Genomic DNA, 21,676 nt, shown 5'->3' on the forward strand with positions numbered 1-21,676 from the left:
GTTTTATAGTAAGATGAAAATTCTGGACGCGATATGCAAAAAGGACAACTAAATATCCGTTCTCCTATCTCTCCCTCCCCGCCACTTCTCTTAAACGTTCCCAAATGGCCTCGACGCTTCCTCTCCATCGTTCCAACCCCGCACTCCTCTCCGGACTCCACCGCCCACCCCTCAAATCCCATTTCGCCATTCCACTTCGCGTGCGCAGAAACCCTAGCTTCTCCCTCAAATCCCCCATCTCCGCCTCTTCCTCCTCCTCCTCCTCCTCTCCGTCTTCCTGGGAGCGGGAGGAAGCACGATGGCTCCGCGAGGAGCAGAGATGGATCCGCGAGGAGAAGAGATGGCTCCGCGAGGAATCCCGATGGGTATCGGAGCGGGAGACCCTCCTCGCCGAGATCGCCGCCCTACGGCTTCGAATCGAGGCGTTGGAGCGCGACCGCCCGGGGATTGAAGCGGTGGTGAAGAAGCAGGGAAGTATTGCGGCGGCGGAGTCTAGACTGGCACTGGTGGAGGAGGCTGATGTGAAGGAGATGGTGCTTGAGGAAGTTAGGGTTTCAGAAGTGGCGGAGGAGAGGAAAGAGGAGGTTGGGGAGAGGCAAGTTGAGCGGAGGATGCTGAGGACGGGAGCGGAAGGGGAGGACGTTCGAGCAATGCAGGTTAGGCTGTTAGTACAGTTGCATGATATTGGTTTTGTTTTGATTTTTAAATCGGATAAGCTTGCATTTTCTATTTCACCAATTTAGTTTACTAGTTGAAACTGATGAGAACATTGGAGTTTGTTACCTTTACGAATTGCTGGAATGATCGATAACTTATCATATAAAGAAGCTGGCCTCTTTGAGGATATTCGGACTGTCATTTTCTTTAACAAATTAAAGTAAACGCTATTTCATCTGATATTGATTCTTATAAGCCATAATTGGAGGATCCTTAGAAAAGTTTATGATCCGGTCATCAATTATTGTACTGCATTACTTAATAATGACTCCATCTAAAGCTTTGCATTCTCTAAGTTATATTGCTTGTAGGGTCATAATATTCTGATAAATTAGAGGATCGCTGCTTTTACAAGAAAAACCAGAATGAACAGCACCTCTTTGAAGCATATTTGATCAATCATATTTTTCCAGTCGTACGCTACACAGGATTAAGAAGTTATAACTCATAAGGGCTTCCCTGTTTCTGCAAAAAGATGTAATAGATCTGGGGAAAAGATGTCAGTCGTTGGTCATAAGAAGAATACTAAACATAATATTTTATTCAGACTAGGTCATGAGACTCTGGTCAGCTATTAGTTGTTTGTTCATTAATGATTTGCAGCATTTTGAAGTACAAATTATAAAGAAATATTATGGTTAAAAGTATACAATGTATATCAAACTTATATCTTACATAAGATAACTATGCTGACGGTAAATCTAAAATGTTAGACATGAGAAGTGCAGATGCCAAAACTAGCCCAGACAGTAGGGCATTCCACTCTGTTGAAGTTCTTGGACATCAGGATATCGCAGTAAGGAAGCCCAATGATATGCTTCCTACGCACTAAGTGACCATATGTTACGAACCGACTTAATCCAATTCATAACAGTTCTGACAATGCTGGTTGATTTAATCATTGGAACAGGCTAAGATTCTGATATGTTGTTTCTCTGAAAGTAAGAAATTTAACACAATTAAAATCTTATCGATCGGATGAGTAGATTAGAAGTTATGTTGGGTACAACGACCAAAGGTCAGTGGTGGTGGGATGGACGTGAACGGTGGATTAGTTTAGAATTTGAAGTGCTCTTGGTTATAGACTAGCGAGTAGAGATTGAGGAGGAAGAAGATGGCTCGGTAGTGGGAGATGGTTTGGTTGGCGACCAAGAGAAGATAGAGAAGAGATTAGGGGTGATAAGACTTTGCCGAATAATCTTTGCTTAATGATTGATTCCTAACTTAGAGTTGCACTCCACAAATATATGGAGGCTAGTCCTAATCTGACTCGTATTAAGATTTGTCTTATAACTTACATTAGAGGTAAGCATGAATTGGAGATAATATGACTTAGCTAAATTAATCTTTTTTATTCTTTTTGGATTAGTTCTTTATTCGGCCATCTATAGAATCTGAAGAGACTTTGAATATAGAAGTTGTAGATCATGACATCTCGATTTTATCTAAGTGGTTTCATAATATTCAGACATTTGACGAATATCTTTTGAATATTTCAAAACTGTGCAAAATTGAATTAAACTGAACTTAGCTAATTAATTAAATTTTAAAATACAAAAACTCTAATAAATTACATAAGCAGAATAAATGAGATAACTAGATTCGATCCATCGAGCCCAATATTTTTATGATGTGATTCGAGCTAACCCAGTTCGCATCACCATTTTTAGTCATAAGTCATAACAATTGACAAAATTATAGAACTTCTCTCTTTTGAACAAAAGCTTAAATGAATGCGCACCATGTTATCTCTATTTAACTTGAAGGCAAAAATATACAAACACATTTAAATTCGTTACATTATCTTTGAAATTTCTTCTTGTTTATACCTACTTGGGATATCACAGCTTTCTCTATGATTTTCAGACCTATATTAATGAATATGAAAATCAAGATCTTGCTGGATGCTTGTTATACATTTAGGGTAGCTGGACGCTGATGGTGAATTTGTCTAATTAGGACCAAGTTTGCAAACAGCTTTTTCTGGTTGTACCATTTCTACGTGGAACCATCTTAAAAAACTTATGGCTTTCTAATGGCTGTTGGGCAGGAAGCATTGGAAAGTCTGGGCTTTTATTCAGGTGAAGAAGATATGGAATACTCTTACTTCTCAAGTGGGACTGAACGTGCAGTGAAAACTTGGCAGGTTTGTGGTTTTTCATATTTTTAGTGAACCAATTTCAAGAGTAATTGATAGCTATATTTCATAATTTCTATGGAAAATAAAATTTGTGTATGCTTTGTTTACAGTCTTATACACCAGCATGACATGAGAGTAACGCATTCATTTTGCAGGCTGCATTAGGGACCCCAGAGGATGGGATTATGACATCAGAGCTACTTGAAAAGTTATTTATGGAGCAGAGGATGAAAGGTTCCAGCTTGAATGTAAATGCTGCAAGTCGTATTTCTTTGTGTTGCTTCAATTTACCAAAAAAAAAAAAATTACTGCACTTTTGCATTAGGTCGGATGCTTCCAGGATATTATCTGGTTTTCACTATTGGAATCCTTCACAAATTTTATTAATATCCAAAGTCCTTTTTTCTTTTTTTTCATCAAGCATATTAGCTACAGACCATAGTTTAAATCCCCAAAATGTTTGATCAGTTATTGACAACTTGATCAAATTTTATGAGTGGTTACTGACATAACAATCAGACCTATACGATTTTATAGTAACTAGTCAAGGCAAACTCAGATGCAATCGTGAAAGAGCGGTGTGGCCTGAACCTATAAGACCAGTTGTAACTTAGGAATTCTTGCCTGATTGGTTGCAATATGAGCTCATGCAACCGAGCAGTAGCCATCTAAAATTTGTGCATCTTAGAAAGAGGCTAACAAGAAAGAATTTGAGTTTTGCTTAATATGGAGATACTGTAGTTTCAATTTGTTGTGCAGCACTTTGAAGTTTAAACTAAGTGCCATCCAATTAGCACAGTTAGTTTTATCTTACAAGTTATTAGTTCACTATCTTGCGACACATCAAACCAAAATGTTTGCTTCCTACATGAAAATACTGTAAATTTAGGATTGTCATTACTTTAGGGCATTCACGTCTTTTATTGCATCTTCTTGTAGATACTTCACATGTTAAATCGGTAATATTACCATTTATGGGTGAAAATTCTAATGGAAAAAGTTGAATTTTCTGGTAGGTTGGTGAAAATGGAGCTGCAGTTGCTTCTGTAACAGAAGTTGCAGAGATTCAGCAAACTGTTGTGAAGGAAACTGGTGATTTAGAAGTTGAGGTATCCCAAAACAGAGTGTTTCTTCTAGGTGAAAACAGGTGGGAAGAGCCATCCAGGCTATCGCAGAAGAATAAACCCATCAGCAGAAGTAATGTGTCTGCTACAAAGTGCCTCACTTGTCGTGGAGAAGGGCGTCTAATGTGCACAGGTACTAAAGCATATACAGTGCTTATATTCTTTTGCATCTGTGCCCTTGGAAATCATTCATCACAACTCTTGAGGCAGTTATTTTGGATTACAAGAAAACTTAATTTAATGCGTCTGTATTCCCTTAGAAGAATAATTGTGAAATACTATGTTCACAATACCATGCTTTCATATACTTTTAGCTATAAACTACATCACAGTTGGTGCTGTATGACATTTCATCTTACATACTTACCTTCAGACCCTGTTTTGGTACAGCAACAAGGTTAAGATAAATATTTTTATCCACACACATCCACCAAACATTCTTTTGCTATCTTTTCTAGGTTAGGAAATTAGGATTGCATATTAGTTTTTGAACTTTGTCGGGATACAATTCCTTGAATTCTAATTTATGATTAAGTTACCGGTCCCTATGTGATTGTTGATGATTAAAATCTCTTAGGAACTGTATACATATCAAGAGGGTGCCACAAATTCAAGATAGTGTGTCAGAACCAGTTCTGACATTTTAGATTCGTTCCTTATGACCAGTGTTAATTCAGTACACAACCTTCCTCTTAGATCTCTCAATGTTCTTGTGAACTGGACCTTTAAATTTCCATGTTATGCAGGTTAACTACAGCTCTCACCTTCAGTTGGGGAAATGTGTTTTCTGACATCTGTGTTCTCTTAGAGAACCAGTAAAACATGTCATTGTTTAACTCCTTGTATAGTCAAATTTCATCAGTAGTATATTTGAATCATATGCTTACTCTGGACCATTTTGTCACATCATCTGAACACAATTATTAATCCTTTAGAAAACACTAGGCTTATTGAAAAAAATTATTTTCCTACAGAATGTGATGGATCTGGTGAACCCAACATTGAGCCACAGGTCAGTTTCTATTCTATATTAGAGAACTTATACTCCCACTATTTCCTTCTTTTCTTCATATATCTGCTCTTTCTCATTATTGAGCACCAAAGTTCTTGCAGTTTTTGGAGTGGGTTGATGAAGGAACTAAATGTCCATATTGTGAAGGCCTGGGTTACACAATCTGTGATGTTTGTGAAGGGAGGAAGACTGCTATTGAGAATTAGTTGGAAGTTGCTGTAAATATCACACCATTTTTGTGTTATTGCTTAAGAAAACAGATTAATAGTAAGAATTTAGAAATGAGTTGGACTTCAAATATATGAAAATGTCATATTGGTACTTCCATTTATTCAAAATAAATGAGTTAGATTTTCAAGCAGAGAGAGTTTTTCACCAGTTCTTCCAAGCGCACATTCTAAAATGGTAGGCAATGGAACAATCAAAGATCTCAAACAAGTTCAACCAGCAAGAGTAAATCATATTCAACAAGATGGCCATACTTTTTCATTGTGCCAATCAAACCCTTCAGAACTTCACAGATGTCATTGGCATTGTTGTGGAATTTGTCTCCTGCTATGAATGAGCTAGTTGTATCTTCCACTGTAACCCAACAACAACCAGGTAACTTCTTGATCCCTCTTTCTTGCATTGCTTCCCTATATTAGCCTCAACCCAATTACCAGATGCAGCATATAAATTAGAAAGCAATACATAATGCGAAGAGTTGTCTGGTTCCAATTTATTGAGCTTTGCTGCTGCAAGTTTCCACCTTATTTCATCCCTGTGCATTCTGCAAGCTGCAAGAAATGTAGACCAGGTCATGCTGTCGGATTCAAAGGCTAGTTCATCAATGAGTTCCTGAGCCTCTTTAAGATAGCCAACACGACCAAGGAGATCAATCAGACAGGCATAATGATCCACCCTAGAAGCTATTCTATATTATCTGGTCATGGCATCAAAGAAACGCCTTCAGAGACTAAACCTGCATGAGTACAAGCAGCAAGAACATCTAGAAAAGTAATATCACCAGGCTTTTTCAGTGACAATTGCATCTTTTGAAATGTGGAAAAGTAATAACATCTTTTTCAGTAATATCATCGGAACACCGGATGGATCGGAAAGCACATACCATCTCAGTGGGAGAACCCCACCTTGAATGGCCAGCCAGTATCGAATTTGCAAGCAGTAACATTGCTTTCCTCAAGGTAGTCGAAGGCCTTCTGGGCATAACCCAAAACGCCAGATTTGGCGTAGATGTCGATAAGGGCGTTCCCAGCTTGTTGGACAAATGGAAACCAAGACTCAATGTTCTGGCGTGCAATGTCTTGCAGCTTTGGGAGGTTTGTGCTCTTAGAGGCTTAACGTGTAGGCGAGATTTTGAAGGCATTGTTTTGGGTATGAGACTAGTAGATTAGTATAGATATAAGGATCTGGAGGAATAGTGTGCAAATGGAGCTGAGGGAGTGGTTCTGGTTGAAGAAACGGGGAGGAAGTGGCAAGAGAGGAACAGGGAAGACTAAGAGGAGGAGAAAAGGGCGACGCTTGACCAAACTATGACATGTTTCCCAAATTTAATATTAAAATACGTGTATTTTACTTTAAATTATTTAACATTTTATCTAAATAAAGTAAAACGTTAAACTGTTAGTTAAAAATACTGAACTATTCAATTATTATTAAGATACTTAACTACTCATAGATCATAACTTTATAATTTTCTAATTAATAATTTATTAGACATATAATATATTATTATAAAAATAAAAAAAATGAATATAATAATTTAGATTGAAGTTTAATCAAATCCTAAACGAAGAAAATATAGATAAAATTATAAAGAAAAAATTTATAAAATTCTTGTAGAATCTTAATCCTCCAAAATTTTACTTTTACTTTTTTCTAAATTTTTTCTAGTAAAACACTTAACTTTTTAGCATTTTTTAAATATAAAATATTAAATAATTGAGTATTTTATAAAATAAATTTTTTAACATTTCTATGTAAAGGCTAAATGTTGAAATTACCAAAGGCTACAGTGCCACCCAACCATTTTAGTATTAAATTTAGTTATTATTTATTTAGATAAATAAAATATAAAAAGGGTTAGTTTGGTATTAAAAAAAAAAAAACTCCAGTGGAGTAATGCAAATAAAGTTTAGAGACATAAGGATAAAAAAGAAACCCTTTCTTAAAATTTTAACTTTGATTCCTTGACGTTCTAGACCTTATTACAATATTTCTTTTTTCCAAAGACAATAAATTTTCCTATTTTCTACTACCTTTACATTTTTCTCCTCATTTTCTCTCTAATTTAGATATTTTACAGATCTCCATTTTTGTGTCAATATAATTTTTAAATTATTTGGTCGCCTAGTAAATCTCAAAGGCGGCTGTCGTGCTTCTAACTTTTCAAAGTCCAACTCGACCCAACAGGCCAACTGGAAGGTCAAGATTCTCTTCCCATAAATTTTCCTTTTTCTTCCTTAAATTTTTTTTATTCAATAACTGACCATTTAACACGGTGAGTAAGATCACACTAACATAAGGCTTGTTAATTTAATTAGTTCTGTTAATCAATCATAAGAGCCTTCTAAGCTAAAATAAAAATAGGGGGAAAATACAAAAGAAAACTTGAAAAGAAGAAGAAAAAAAGGGATGGATCCAATTATAGACAAGTCGAGGGTTATTATTAGAAAGTGAAAATTCCCTTTTTCTTTCGATTAAATCCATTGCTTGCAATATTCTTTCAGCAGTAAAATTAGAGAGACGGGACGCAGCGAAGAGAGCCAAGGCAAACCTTTTTAGGGTTCTCTCCTCCTCCCCTGTTCTTAAGGATTCTCCTCGATTCTAGGGTTTCAGATTGGTTACTGTGATCGACCTCGCTAGAGGAGGAATGGTGAGGGGATCGATTGGAAAGCTCGTATCTCGATCTCTCTCCCTCGCGGGGAGATGGCAACAGCAGCAGCTGCGGCGCCTCAACATCCACGAGTACCAGGTCGCGATCCGATCCCTCTCTTTGAGCCTATGCCTTTCTGGATTCACTTATCGAAAATTTAGGGGAAATAGGTTTTAAAAAGAGAATAAAATAAGTATGTGCTATTTCTCTCTTGTATGCTTCCTTCGTGTAGTCTGATGTCTCTAGACTGTTGATCTGACATTTTTTTAATGTTTTTTGGATTTTATTTATTATGTCGGTGTATAGTGTTAATTTGTGTAGCCTTTCGGGGGCAGGGTGCTGAATTGATGGGCAAATATGGGGTAAACGTTCCAAGAGGAGTTGCCGTCTCGTCTGTTGAAGAGGCTAAGGATGCCATCAAGAGTATGTTTCCTAATGAAAAGGAGGTATACTTTTCTTTTTCCTTTTTTTTTTCTGTAGATTATGATATTTACCTTAGTTATGACATTAGGCAAGTAATTTGTTAGTCAGTACTATTATCTTCTTTTTTATAGTTGATAAATACATTAATTTCCAAATGGTAAGTATGGAGAATGAAGCACAACAAAGCAACAACACTGTGAGCAGATTGCTTGTTGTAATGTGATTAAATTGATTGCCAACAATGTGATGAGATACCAGATTTACTGTTAATTGTTTCTAAATCAAGCCTGTACTTATTCCCTAGGTTATCTCTGGGAGTAGCTTGAATGGTTTGCTGGGAGAACAACTTATGAATCAGATGTTTGTTCAGCTCTCATCTTTTTGTTGTCATTTGCAGTTCCATAGTAGCCTGTAAAATGCATGAAATAGAAAAGCTTCATCCATCACTTGTTCCAGATTAATGAGTTTCTTAAAGTTCAGATATTCTTTGTATGCTCTGGTTTGTTGTCCCAGCCCAGCTGAAAAATGGTTTTATATCATTTAATTGCTAAGAAAAAAAAAATTAAATGTATGAGAGGAAAAATATTATCTACTCACTCTATTATTAGTTTCTTGGCGTTAGGAAATAGGAAACATATAATAAGCAGTAGCAAAGCAAAGGAGTTGGATGGAACACTTTTATGCTATCACATCTTTTATGCGACAAGAGTTCATAAAGTTTTCTCTTCTTCATCCAGCAATTTCTCTAAATTGGATGTTACACTCTTTTCATATTCGTTGATGTAATCATATTCCTTGAGTCTGACTCATCTTAGAGATGACTGTGCAGATTGTTGTTAAAAGCCAAATTCTTGCTGGTGGAAGAGGCCTGGGAACCTTCAAAAGTGGACTAAAGGGTGGAGTGCATATTGTTAAGTCTGAGGAGGTGGAAGACATAGCAGGTTCAAGAGATCTTGTAACTCTATATTTATCTGCATTCTATTTATCATAGTTCAAAGTTTCAGTTTTGGCTTAGTTAAAAAACGAAACATCTCAGTCAGGTTCGATCGGTTTCAATTCTAGCTTCATTGTATTCTTTTCAGACTCTTTTTGATAAATAGTCTTCTTTATTTTATTTTTCAATGTATCACACAAAATCTATAACATTTAAGCAATAATTTTGATATTGCGTATAGGTTTCTTATGAGGAAGTGGGAACATTAAGTAGAGTATGTATTTAGGATTCAATGATGGAAAGGAAGACTAAGATTTTTTTTAGTTTTAATGTTAGCACAAAAATTTGAAAATTGCATTACTCATTCCTCTCTTTTCTGCAAAGGGACCTTTGAGTAGCCAAGAAACATATTTACAATTTTTATTAATTACTGATGTTTTATCACATAGAAAAAGAGGCCGTTCTCATACTACATGGCCAGTCTGTGCAGATATTTACTAAAGTATGCATTAGCATGGTATATTTTTTCAGTAAAAAAGTGTATATTATATTCATAACTGTGAAAGTTTCTTTCAGTATTGTCTAAGCACTGACTCAACTTGTAGTATAGTAAAGTCTCCTGAAAGATAATGGTCTAAAATTGTTTAAGAAATTTATAATTTCTCTCAAAGTAGATCTAATGATCTATATGTTTGAAATTTGGTTTAATGAATGTTGTTAGCGCACTTCAATTTGGGTTGCTAAACTTGCTTAGCTTGTTCATTTTGTCTACTTGTAAGCTATTGCTGAAAAAATAATTTTGAATATTCACATACAAGAATTGTAATATCAATGTTTTTAGTTAGCCTGCTCATTTCCTTTACAGGTAAAATGCTTGGCCAGATTCTTGTCACCAAACAAACTGGCCCACAAGGGAAGATTGTGAGCAAGGTTAGTGTTTACTGATATATGGACATTGTTGTTGTAACTAAATTGTTGTTTCTCCTTGTTATAGCCATGAAAGTTTCTCCTACAAGACATACTGTATGAGTTGTATACTTTGATTTTCTGACAAAATATACACAGTTTATTTATCCTATAAAACATTCTCCCATTCATGCTTGAGAAAGATCCCCAATTATAATTTAACCACGACATTCTGTTAGCTTCGGTAGACACGGTAGAGGAAGAATGAAGCAGAAAAACGTGAGGATAGAAAATGAGAAAACCATTTTGGGTTTGTAAATTTTATGTATAGTAAACAAATGGAACACAGGGTTTTAGTACCATTACACTAGTGTTTTTAGGCTTAGCAGTAGTTTTGGTCAGGAGTTGTTTTAAAGAGAATAAAAGATGTTTCATTTGCAAAAAGCACATATTTGGCTGGAGATGTGCATAAAAATGTTGGTTTCATGTTGCTAATGTAGCACTAGGTGTATGTCATCATATGCACTATGCTTTAGTACTTGTTTAGTAATTTTCTTTTAGCATTTAAGTGTTACAATGCTTAGAATCACTTTGTTTTGTTTTTTTTTGCAGGTCTACTTGTGTGAGAAGTTATCACTTGTTAATGAGATGTACTTTGCCATCACCCTTGATAGAAAGACTGCCGGCCCGGTATGTTGTTAGATCAAGAGCCTGCCTTTCTTATTTCATGCAGCTTCTTTGTTTCTTGAAGATCACTTGCTTATATTTTTGGTTTATTCTAGAATGTGTTATTTGTTGATTTTGTTGGTGTATAATGTAACTGCAATTTTACCATAACAGTGGAAAAGAGAGTTCCTTTTTATTTTTCTTTATCTACATTTATTTTATGAACTTTTGGTAAACTTAAATATTGTTGCAGTGTACATTGATGCTGTATGAAGCATACACGTTGATTTTTGCATTGTATTCACTGTCTTATTATTACATTGTAATAACTAATAAGCATACTCATAAGAAATGTTACCCCTGAAATCATTTAAATACTCACTCTGTTTTCCTCAAATTATGGAATTAATTACTCATTAGTCATTATGCATTCTTTTTCTTCATCTTTTAGCTTACTGCTCTGCCTTTATTTCAGCTCATAATAGCTTGCAGAAAGGGGGGAACTAGCATTGAAGACCTTGCGGAGAAGTTCCCAGATATGATTATTAAGGTAATATATACGTAGTTTCTTCATTTCTCAGGAAATATCTTCATGACATGGCTAGCTGGTTCAGTTCATTCTGAGAGTTCCATTATTTTTATAATTTCATAGATGACATCTTAACCTTCCTTCTTTCTATGGCAAGGTTCCAATTGATGTGTTCAAGGGAATAACAGATGAAGATGCAGCTAAAGTTGTTGATGGTTTGGAACCGAAAGTAGCGGACAGAAATTCTTCAATAGAACAAGTGAAGAAGTTATATGAACTTTTTTGCAAATGTGACTGCACACAATTAGAGGCAATCCACTTAGAAACTTGTTCAACTCTCAATTCTTTCTGTTAGCTGTTTAACACAAATCTTGCTAATTCTTCTGTTTGTCTTCCTAACCTATTAGTATGATTACTTCTGTTCTTAGATAAATCCAATTGCTGAGACATCTGATAACCAGCTAGTAGCGGCTGATGCGAAGTTAAACTTTGATGACAATGCTGCTTTTAGGCAGAAGGAAATATTTGCTCTCCGTGATGCATCACAAGAAGACCCTAGAGAGGTACAACATCGGTTATGGTCTTCCTGATGAACTTGTTAACTGTTTGCTTGTATGTATGTCTAGAAAGGCTACTTGTTGACTTAATGATTTTCCCACTTTTCAATTTCTCCAAAAATTTCATTGATATTTAATTCTCACTTCCTGTTTTCTTTTGCAGGTTGCTGCTGCCAAAGCAGATTTGAACTATATTGGGTTGGATGGGGAAATTGGATGCATGGTGAATGGTGCAGGACTTGCCATGGCCACTATGGATATTATAAAGTTGCATGGCGGAACACCTGCCAATTTTCTTGATGTTGGTGGCAATGCATCTGAAGGGCAGGTATATATTGCATTTGAACATCTAACTGCTCTTTGGTGTATGGTTGCCTGCTCAAAGTTTATGTGAGATATAGGCATGAAAAAAAACAGTGTTGTGACGATGAAAAATCATCTAAGGAAAAATCTTGATTGTAGTCTTCTTCAGATATTTGTCCATTATGACATCCAAGATTTCTTGTGAATGCTAATTTATATTATATGATTCTTGCTCAGGTTGTGGAAGCATTTAAAATATTAACATCTGATGACAGAGTGAAGGCTATTTTGGTTAACATTTTTGGAGGAATCATGAAATGTGACGTGATAGCAAGTGGAATTGTCAACGCAGCTAAACAGGTTTATACTTTATGTTATGTTTATTTCTGGTTCAACAACCAACCACATTTATCACTTTGATTATATCTATCAGAACATTTCTAAAGTCCTCTTGTTATCGTGACTGCATGGGATACTAATTATGCTAATTAAATGTGGTTGTGGTAGATAAGTGCTGATAACCTTAGGTCTCAATAAGGAGTCAAATGAGGTAAATTAAGAACAGTAGTACATTCTTTTCTTCAAGTAACTTCTTCTAGAAGGAATTGTTCTTAAAAGACAAATTCTTAACACGGTTCTGCACACTCTGTATTATTTCCTTTGTAGCCTTTTTGTCAGACTGGATTTTTGTTAACCTCTTTTGGGTCTGTCAGCTATTGTATTTACTTTTATATATTTCATGTGACTTTTACTTATGGTTGCAAACTTGCAATCACGATAGGGAGCTAAATGCATTCTATCCTTTAGTCGTGGACTTAAATGTCAGTGGGTTTTAAATTTGGCTGAAATATTAGGAATTGATGCCCTAGGAGATGGAATTATTACGTACTTCACCACTTCTAGTTCTTCATCCCTGCATGTCATGTGCTTACTGTGCTACCTTTCATCAGCTGGTCTCAAGCCCCCAGATACAACTGGAAAGTTATGTTAGGTTAGCAGTCAAAATAAAGTTTCTGCCACAAAACTATGAAAGTAGATTGGAAAAAGATGAATGCTGAAAAAATATTCAAATAGCCAACCCAAAATAGTTGGGACTAGAGGCTTGGTTCTTGTACTTTTCCTGGATATTTGTTGGCAATGGGTGTCACAGAAATTCTTTTATCATGTAATCTGTTAATTTTGAACCAGAAATATCCAACATCTTCTGTCAGACTTCTGTTGTGTGTTCCAGATTCTGTTGCTCAAATTGATTTGACCATGTGGAAAGGATCCCAATCATGACTGGGTTTATGGTGGGTTTGCTTTGAGATGTCTTCCTGTCATATGGGTTCCATATAAAACATGCTCTAGCTCAATAAGCATAGTTTTTGTAACCTTATTTTCTTATCTAAAGTTATTTCTTATTAATGACAATGACATTTTTTTTGGGTTGAATTGTAATTCTAATTCCACCATTACAACTAAATAACTTTGTTCTCTTTCTTCACTATATTTCTCAGGTTTCATTGAAAGTCCCTGTTGTCGTTCGCTTGGAAGGCACCAATGTTGATCAAGGCAAAAGAATTCTGAAGGTAAGGATTCTATGATGTGGTTCTTGCTCATCCTCGTTGAGCTCCTATACCCCTGAAACGAAGAAGCCAATATAACATCGTTTGATGATATTTGTGTTACTATAGGAGAGCGGGATGGCCTTGATCACAGCAGAGGATCTGGATGATGCTGCAGAGAAAGCTGTGAAGGCAGCCACAAACTAGAATTTGTGGCCGATGTCATTCTTGGATATTTTTTTTATAAAAACAAACCCATGCTGTGATAGATCATGGGAGCATGAACTACAAATTTTGGGCATCAAATTATTTCTAGCAAATTTCTGTTGAGTTTGATTGTTGGAATAATGTAATTGAACACAAGTTTTCAGCCTCCACCATCGTCAAATGGATGACTCTTTGAATTATCTTGTTGCCCATTCTGGTGCGTCGTTCACAAATCCAAAGTTCTCGTGATGTAAAAATTCTATCCAAAATGAATGTTCGCAAACAAACATATACTTTTCCAGAAAATGAATTTAATTGGATAGAATAAAACAGCTTGTGATAATGATTGGCACAAGGCCAGAAACGTGGTTTAGCTTTGCCGTAACGACTTCATTGCAAGAGTCCTCCGTTAAGCTAACGCTATTAGAACTATTATCTAAAATAACTTGTAGAATTGTTGCTAATAGCTTCACTGTAATGTGGTCATAAATGATAAAATTAACCTTAATAAATGAGTCTCCCACCTACGCATGGTCCAAGAGTACGGAGTTTCGCAGCCAATATAAATAGGTACATCTTCATTGATTCAAATTTTCAAATACTTAATATCAAAAAAAAAAAAAAATCAAATAGTAACAACCAAGTCAGTGAGACAGATATTAGTAGGTACATTTAAGTACTGTAGCACTAAGGTTATGCTTGGATAGAGTGAACTGGATAGAAAAGGAGGAGGAGGTTATGGTTGGATAGAGTGAATTGGATAGAAAAGAAGAGGAGGTTATGTTTGGGTAGAGGGAATAAGATATAAAGGAAGAGGAGGGGAGTGGAAAAAAAAACAGAGAAGTGAAAAATAGAGGAAATAATTTATATTCTTTCGCTTGAATATATAAGAAAGAGAGAGAAAAAAAAAGGAGAAAATATAGTTTTCTTTTCCTTTCTATTTCTTTTCATCTTTGCAGAGAGAAAAAAGTAACTGTTCGTGAACTTTTTCTTTACTTTTTTCCTTGCTCCTAAAATTTTCTATCTCCTCTTGTTTTATTTTCTCTTCTTTTCTCTTCCATTCTCTAAAGGTGTAAATGCAGTCCTCTGATTCAGATATCGGTAGGTACGTTCAATACATAGCGTGAATATTAACACACGAAAATGGAGAAATGAAGGAAGAACATATCTATATTAGCGAGCCAGATCAACCTCAACTTGCAAAGTTCCCAGCTTATAGCGACAAGATAAAGTAGTTGAATGCAATTAAGGAAAGATATCAAGCTTGTGATAAAAAATTTCCCGTTTAGGGCAAGTGGATATACCCATTCCACCATCAACCACACCGTCTTGAAGCTATTTATTAGTTCGATAATTTCGATCGAGACTGGAAGGCATTTCAAACAATGGACTTGAGAAGCAGACCAAATACATAGATCATTAATTACAGCCAGTACTAGCCCTTTTCTCTTTGAGGTGAATACTTCTCTTTGGCATTAATTGTGAGACCTTCCAATTGCACCTAGCGAAGAAACTGCTGAGAGCTCTTTCAAAGAACTTGATGGGCATCCATGGCTAGAATCCAAAATTTAGGCAGTGGCCTTATGCAATCAATGCTTTTAGCTGCATCTCTCCATATCACAACCCAATTGGCTTTGCCCATTTGAGAGGCCTTGGATACCATGTCATTAAAGCTATTTGTTTCACATTGGTGCACGTCACAATCTGAAGCAATTGTTTGCGTAAAAGTGGTCACACAGCCGTGTCAAAGTCATGCAATTGGTGAAGGTTAGCTTTTAGATCATTTAGTTTTTTGATATAGCATTAAAGCTGGTTTTCCCAGATGCAACTTTTATAACCCGACATGATAGATCATTATCAAAAAATGTACATGTTTATATTATTTTTGAACATCATCTTGTGGTTCTCAATTCTCAAAATCATGTCCATAAATTATCCACGTCGCACGTCGCTGATCATCATTTACGTGGGCCTCGTTTGGCAATGGGATAAGAAAAGGTTGTTATTGAGATAAAATGACGACTTATGTTAGGATAAAGAAAATTTTTATCCTAATTTAGTTCTAGATGTTTGGTTGGAAATTGGGATAACCGTTGGATAATACTATGAGATAAGATGGTGTTTGATTGTGATAATTAGGATAAGAAATAAAATTTGATTAAATTGACCTTATTACTGTTTTCCAGATCTAATGTAAATAAATATTTTTTTATGAAATGATAAGAATTAGATTTCAAATTAAATAGAAATTATAATTTTTTTACAACAATTATTATCATATAATGATTATTTTTAGAACTTTTGGCCAAAAAATAATGTAATAATTTACATAATATAGATATCTTCATAATTAATGTCTACTATCAAAACATATTCACTACAAACGTAGTGTACTAATATATTCTAATTATTATAAATATACAGATAATTTGAATTGTTGAGAAAGTTAAATTGGTAATTTAGTCTTTTGGGATAAAGAGGTGGGATATCTCAATCTTTTATCCATGAAAACAAGTAATGCACGTTGGCAATTTGGACCCTCAAGAGCTAGGATAAAGATATCCTTGGTTTCTTTTTCATCTCACCTCCTTGTCACTTATTTGACAAGATATATATATATATATATATATATATATATATATATATATATATATATATATATATATATATATATATATATATATATATATATTAAATAAAAGAGAGATTATTTTGGATAAAGACCCTTCTACTCCAAACGGGACCATAATTATGCCCCCATCACAACTTTAGGATGTTGTTATGGGAGTAGAGCCTTCATTCTTTCATACAATTAATTAAGTGTCAGAATGGAATGATAATGAATGAATGGATGAGAGAAGACCTGTAAAAATCCCATGGCGTATAAGGGCAGATTTACAAATATAATATATGTTGACAGCTAATCCAAGAAAAATTATACTGAAAAGACAGCTCCATAAAGAAATAGACATTTGGCATTATTCTCTATTTAAACATAGACTGATTGAATTAAGATTTTACGGCGTTACTTGGGTATTTGAGATGTAAAATATTTAATACCCAATTTTTTATTTTATTTTTTTCGTTTTCATCTGATTTCAAATAGTACACAGATTGTCCATACTTCTTCAAGGACTAATGGTCCTTGAACAACATTAATGAGTACAGATCTTCTTTGTTTGTTTTGAGCAATTGTCTCACTGAGACTCTCCCTTCAGGGACTCTGCTACCCCTTGGGAGAGACAGTAAGCAGTGGATAGAATAGTGATCATAGGATTAATGCCGACTGCAGTAGGCAGCACACTGCCATCACAAACAAACAACCCCTCTGCCTCCCAGCTCTCACCCTTCTCATCAACTGCACTCTCCTGCTCACTAACTCCCATCCTGCAACTACCAATCTGATGAGCAGAGCAGTAGGTGCTCCACACCTCACCCTTGGACATTGGCCCTCCTGGAATGTTAACACCATCCAAGAACTCCTCCAATTCACTTTCCTTGATGCCTTTGCACTTGATCCGCTGCCCATCACTCCGGTGCGTGCCGACCTCTACCGCCCCGGCCGCGACCAGAATTCTCAACGCCCTTCTTAGTCCTTCCCTCATATTCTCTTTGTCTGATGCATCTAGTCTGTACTTAATCTTTCCTTCGCCTACTATTGTCCCTGAACCATGGTCTCTGATTAATGCGAAGATATGCGCAGTTCGGCTATACTTCGCCATCCTCTCCTTCATGTCTTCTCCCGACACCCATGGGAGAAGCGTCGCGCATGCCCCAGGCCCCAGCGATGGCGTCTCTATGATTGCTCGATGTCTAAAGTGCGAATTCTCGGATTCTTGCACTTTGTGTATCGACGTTATGATGCCTCCCTCGTAAACCTTGCCTTTTAGATCAGATACAGACTCCGGGAAGTAGCCCCATGCAAAGACTACGGGGTGGAGGTGAAGATTCTTGCCGATATTTGGATTTCTGAGTCCACTCGCCATCATTAATGGTGGCGTCAGGAGAGAACCACACGCAGATATTGTTACTTTTGCTTCAATTTTTAGTCTCTTTGTAACTGCTGGACTCAAGCTCTTTGCCATTAATCCGATACATTTCTTCTTCTTCTTCTTCTTCTTCTTCTTCTTCTTCTTGCCTTCCTCGTTATCTATAAATAAAAACTTCTCAGCCTTGCATCCTGATAAGATCACAGCTCCACAATTGACAGCATCAACCAACCAAGTAGTATCAGTGCCGCGCTTATCCCCGGTTCTGCAACCATAGCCACAACTACCACAGAAGTGACTCTCTGAACTATTTCGCGACACGGAGTCCACTAGGAGGCCGAGTTTCTCACAACCTTTGCGGAGAATTTTGTTCTGAAGTCCTTCTTCTCTGCAGTTAGGTGTTACTCCGATCCTTCTACAGACGACGTCCATTGCAGAAGAATAGTCTGAACTCCGAAAGAGAGGAATCTTGTGCTCTTCTGTCCATTCCTTGAGGATATAGTCAGGTGTCTTGATGCAAGCGGACCAATTCACGGCAGAGCCACCTCCGACCGTCGAACCTGCCAAGATCATCATTTTCACGTCCATAGTACTTAGAATTCCACCAGACTCGTATAGCTGTTCCATGGAAGGAGCTTCTATGGAGGTGTAGTCTTTGGACGTGAAGTAGTTTCCTTTCTCAATGACAACCACCTTGAGACCAGAGCTTGCAAGTACTGCTGCAGCAACTCCACCACCACATCCAGAACCTACTACCACAGCATCACATTCAATCTTGTAAATGTTTTCTTTGGAGTCTTGAGTGACTGTTAGGCCTTTCTGTTTAAGGGATTGGAGCAGGGATGAATCATCTTGGTTAATGGTCTCGATGATCCCGTTATCAAGAGGCCTCTCCTTTTGATCTGGTGTAGTGCTTCCATCAGAGGGTAGGCTGTAACCAATTGCACTCCATGAAGGGTTCTCTGAATTCTCATCAATCTGGGATGACAAGTCAAACGAATCCATATTGCAATGTATCATTATCACAGAAACTAATTACTACTAGTAGTTTTCTACTTTTGATAACTTGCCACAAAAATATAATAAAAGCAACTTAGCAGTATGATAACTTGCCACAAAATATATGACCATCTTTCAGATGGAAGAACATTATTAATTTCATTACACTATTACAGTCCCAGATCTGAACCAAAATAAATCATGTGTCTTGTTATACTTATCTTAAGTATCAAAAAAGTCCTTGGAAAAAAAAAGGAATAGCATGAAAACACCTCCAGAAAAGAAGCTAAAAGGCCGGTGAGTTTGTTGAAGTTTTCCAGCAGCTAAAATTGACTAGAATAAGATCGGAAAAAAGAACTCAGAAGGTCCTCATCTATCAATCAACACTTTCTTAACCAATGAGAAACAAAGACTGGTCCCCATCCTAGTATAAGACTATGATTTAACATGCCTAAATCTATTATTCTCCAAAAAATTATGCCTGAAACGTTGGCCCTGTAGATTGTGGACTAATTATCTATAGTACTGGTCTCACTTTTGGTGTGGAGGTTTCTCCTACCATCCATATGGTAGTAACATACTTGATAGCAAATGTACTTGGGATGTTTAAGAATACTTTTATTATCTATTACAATTACAGGATCACGCTATACCTTTGTATTTCTACATAATCAAACAAATGGTTATTGTATTGTCGAAGCTGCCATACATAATGATATGTTGGCAAAGGACAAGAGTGTAGCTGTAGCAATGACTTAAATTTCTTTGAGAGCCCTCATAATGGAGGGCGGTAACGCTTGAAATTAGTGTGAAATCCATATCAGAATCAGACCTTTTGTCTCCTTGACAATGGTGGCCTGTCCTTTCGACAACTACCCCACAAGACTAGTGATACTTCAGTTAGAAAAAAAAGGTATTCCTCAAGAACAAACTATTGTCCTGGATCAGACCTGAAACCAACTTTAGAAATGGGGTAAGGCATGATCATTCATGACCTTCTTATATCACCTACATCTAATATAAGCAAGTAGGTTTTCCAGTAATCCTTCTAATTCTCTGCTCATAGCTAGCAATAGGAAAAATATATGAAGTCATAAATGTATGCAATCTTGAATTCTTCAAAGAAGAGGGTAGGAGTTATACCATTGAGTAGAAGATGAAGTGGCACAATATCTTGACTGCCACAAAAACCACTCTTAGAGGATAGAGTAGCTTCTCCCTGCTCCATCTCTTCAATACCTCCTCTCTTTTATCCAGCGGCATATCTGAGAATTTGTTTATGAAAGGGAAACCCCAAGATAAACAAAGAGTCCCACAAAGCCCTAGTGTCCCTAGCCTGGTAGTGAGGAGCCATAGAACTACTCTGATCAGAATGACAGCCTCCCTGAGGCATCTCTTCACCATGAGCTCTGCAACCTGCTCAAATATCTTAAATGCTTCATGGAGGTACAAGGAACAAGAAGCCAGGGACAATAAATACAATCATGATGCTAATATTACTAAATTAAAGACAAGGCCAGGCAAAATGGAAAATGTAACTATTTTACATAGCTCTACGTGCTCTCATCTAACTTCATTAGCACAAATTAATCAGAGAAAAAGATAAATGAAAAGTTGGCCCATCACTGACTTTTAGAACATAAGTAAAACGGTGGGAAGGAAAGAAAAAAAATATATCAAAGAGGAATAAGGAATCAAGTTAATACTCCACTGATATTTTTTAGAACACCAAAAAGAAGAAGTTAGAAGAGAAAAGAAGACCTCATCTGGTACAGAGGATTCGGAACCAGAAGCCAGGTAGAAAGCCTGAAGGGTCTTGCTTGGAGGGTCCTCCTTCCCACTGCTGAAGTGGCCATGCTCCATTGGCAGAGAAGGTATGAAGGCCTCACAGATGGCAGACAGTGATCGGATTTGGGAGAAAGATAAGCCATGGGTGAAATCTCTTTTCCCTCCATTCCTCCTCCCTCCTCTCAGAAGAGGGTGGCCTTGACTTCTCTTCTCGTCTCCCTCTCTCTCCATAATTCAAGAGAAGACTCTACGAAAGGTCAAAGGTATGCTTTGTTTTGTTTGCTTTGGAACGAAGGTTTGGTTTTATTTATACTAATATAGTAGTCCAAAAGGGGGGAGAGAGAGAGAGAGAGAGAGAGAGAGAGAGAATAATTGTTGTTAGATATTACATCTGGATTGGAATGGATCTTTCAAACCTTTGTTATTTTATCCTTTGTCCGTAACTAACCCGTGAAGATTGGCACGATGCCAACGATACGTGTGTGTATATATATATATATATATATATATATATAACAGTATTTTTATAGAATTCCAAAAGCAAGGTTGGCGGTGGCCCATCCACAAGAGTTGGGCTAGATGTACATTAGATTATGGAAAAAGTACTAACTAATGTGATTAAGATGCTTCTCGTTAATATAAAGATACATTTTGCGGTTTTTACCTTACTCTTAAACTTTTATTTAAATTGCAATTACAAATGTTATTAACATAAATTGCCAAAATGAGTTGAATAGTTTTGCTTTTATTAAATAAATATGAGTGCTTTTTCAGTGCCTTAACCCTGAGTGTTTATCAATATGTGATTGCAAAAATATTAAAAGATATTACTAGTTTAATAAATAATTATTTATGTTTAAAATATATTACCCTACATGTTATCTTTTGATAGTAATATTATCATACTAATTTATCAAATAAAAGATCTATATATCCTTAACTTACAGTATATATATA

At 36.2% G+C, this 21,676-nt stretch overlaps 3 protein-coding genes across 4 annotated transcripts; 2 read left to right on the forward strand and 1 right to left on the reverse strand.

Annotated features, from left to right (window-relative positions):
* The first annotated feature begins 33 nt into the window (after positions 1-33).
* Positions 34-5,318, forward strand: LOC140761919 (protein disulfide isomerase pTAC5, chloroplastic). 2 transcript variants are annotated; one of them, XM_073099453.1, is made up of 6 exons: positions 34-656; positions 2,768-2,863; positions 3,013-3,105; positions 3,874-4,114; positions 4,956-4,993; positions 5,086-5,318. In XM_073099453.1, the coding sequence occupies exons 1-6, from the start codon at positions 105-107 to the stop codon at positions 5,197-5,199; spliced, it is 1,134 nt and encodes a 377-aa protein (XP_072955554.1). In that variant the 5' UTR covers positions 34-104; the 3' UTR covers positions 5,200-5,318. The 2 variants fall into 2 exon arrangements, with proteins under 2 accessions (XP_072955554.1, XP_072955555.1); XM_073099454.1 differs by having other exon boundaries at positions 37-656; positions 5,095-5,318.
* A 2,387-nt stretch (positions 5,319-7,705) lies between these two features.
* LOC140763286 (succinate--CoA ligase [ADP-forming] subunit beta, mitochondrial) lies at positions 7,706-14,143 on the forward strand. The gene is made up of 12 exons (XM_073101406.1): positions 7,706-7,970; positions 8,207-8,317; positions 9,124-9,235; positions 10,094-10,158; positions 10,747-10,824; positions 11,276-11,350; positions 11,487-11,639; positions 11,758-11,892; positions 12,050-12,214; positions 12,427-12,549; positions 13,689-13,760; positions 13,866-14,143. The coding sequence occupies exons 1-12, from the start codon at positions 7,869-7,871 to the stop codon at positions 13,941-13,943; spliced, it is 1,269 nt and encodes a 422-aa protein (XP_072957507.1). The 5' UTR covers positions 7,706-7,868; the 3' UTR covers positions 13,944-14,143.
* A 2,804-nt stretch (positions 14,144-16,947) lies between these two features.
* On the reverse strand, positions 16,948-21,008 carry LOC140761872 (long-chain-alcohol oxidase FAO2-like). The gene is made up of 3 exons (XM_073099385.1): positions 20,693-21,008; positions 20,075-20,347; positions 16,948-18,910 (listed from the first exon to the last, which is right to left on the reverse strand). Exons 1-3 carry the CDS (start codon positions 20,948-20,950, stop codon positions 17,141-17,143), a joined length of 2,301 nt encoding a protein of 766 aa, XP_072955486.1. The 5' UTR covers positions 20,951-21,008; the 3' UTR covers positions 16,948-17,140.
* Between the last annotated feature and the right edge of the window lie 668 nt (positions 21,009-21,676).

The sequence above is a fragment of the Typha angustifolia genome, chromosome 7 (genome assembly GCF_048772165.1).
Source record: "Typha angustifolia cultivar Huaian chromosome 7, ASM4877216v1, whole genome shotgun sequence".
NCBI classification, from domain to species: Eukaryota; Viridiplantae; Streptophyta; class Magnoliopsida; order Poales; family Typhaceae; genus Typha; species Typha angustifolia.

Excerpts from the sequence above, each read along its gene's own strand:
- LOC140763286 (XM_073101406.1), top strand. The coding sequence starts at position 7,869 with ATGGTGAGGGGATCGATTGGAAAGCTCGTATCTCGATCTCTCTCCCTC. Across the intron at positions 10,159-10,746 it reads AAGGGAAGATTGTGAGCAAG|GTCTACTTGTGTGAGAAGTT; the intron begins GTTAGTGTTTAC and ends TTTTTTTTGCAG. Across the intron at positions 11,893-12,049 it reads CACAAGAAGACCCTAGAGAG|GTTGCTGCTGCCAAAGCAGA; the intron begins GTACAACATCGG and ends TTTCTTTTGCAG.
- LOC140761919 (XM_073099453.1), top strand. The coding sequence starts at position 105 with ATGGCCTCGACGCTTCCTCTCCATCGTTCCAACCCCGCACTCCTCTCC. Across the intron at positions 4,115-4,955 it reads AGGGCGTCTAATGTGCACAG|AATGTGATGGATCTGGTGAA; the intron begins GTACTAAAGCAT and ends ATTTTCCTACAG. Across the intron at positions 4,994-5,085 it reads AACCCAACATTGAGCCACAG|TTCTTGCAGTTTTTGGAGTG; the intron begins GTCAGTTTCTAT and ends TGAGCACCAAAG.
- LOC140761872 (XM_073099385.1), bottom strand. The coding sequence starts at position 20,950 with ATGGAGAGAGAGGGAGACGAGAAGAGAAGTCAAGGCCACCCTCTTCTG. Across the intron at positions 20,348-20,692 it reads AATCCTCTGTACCAGATGAG|GTTGCAGAGCTCATGGTGAA; the intron begins GTCTTCTTTTCT and ends ATATTTGAGCAG. Across the intron at positions 18,911-20,074 it reads ACTTCATCTTCTACTCAATG|ATTGATGAGAATTCAGAGAA; the intron begins GTATAACTCCTA and ends TTGTCATCCCAG.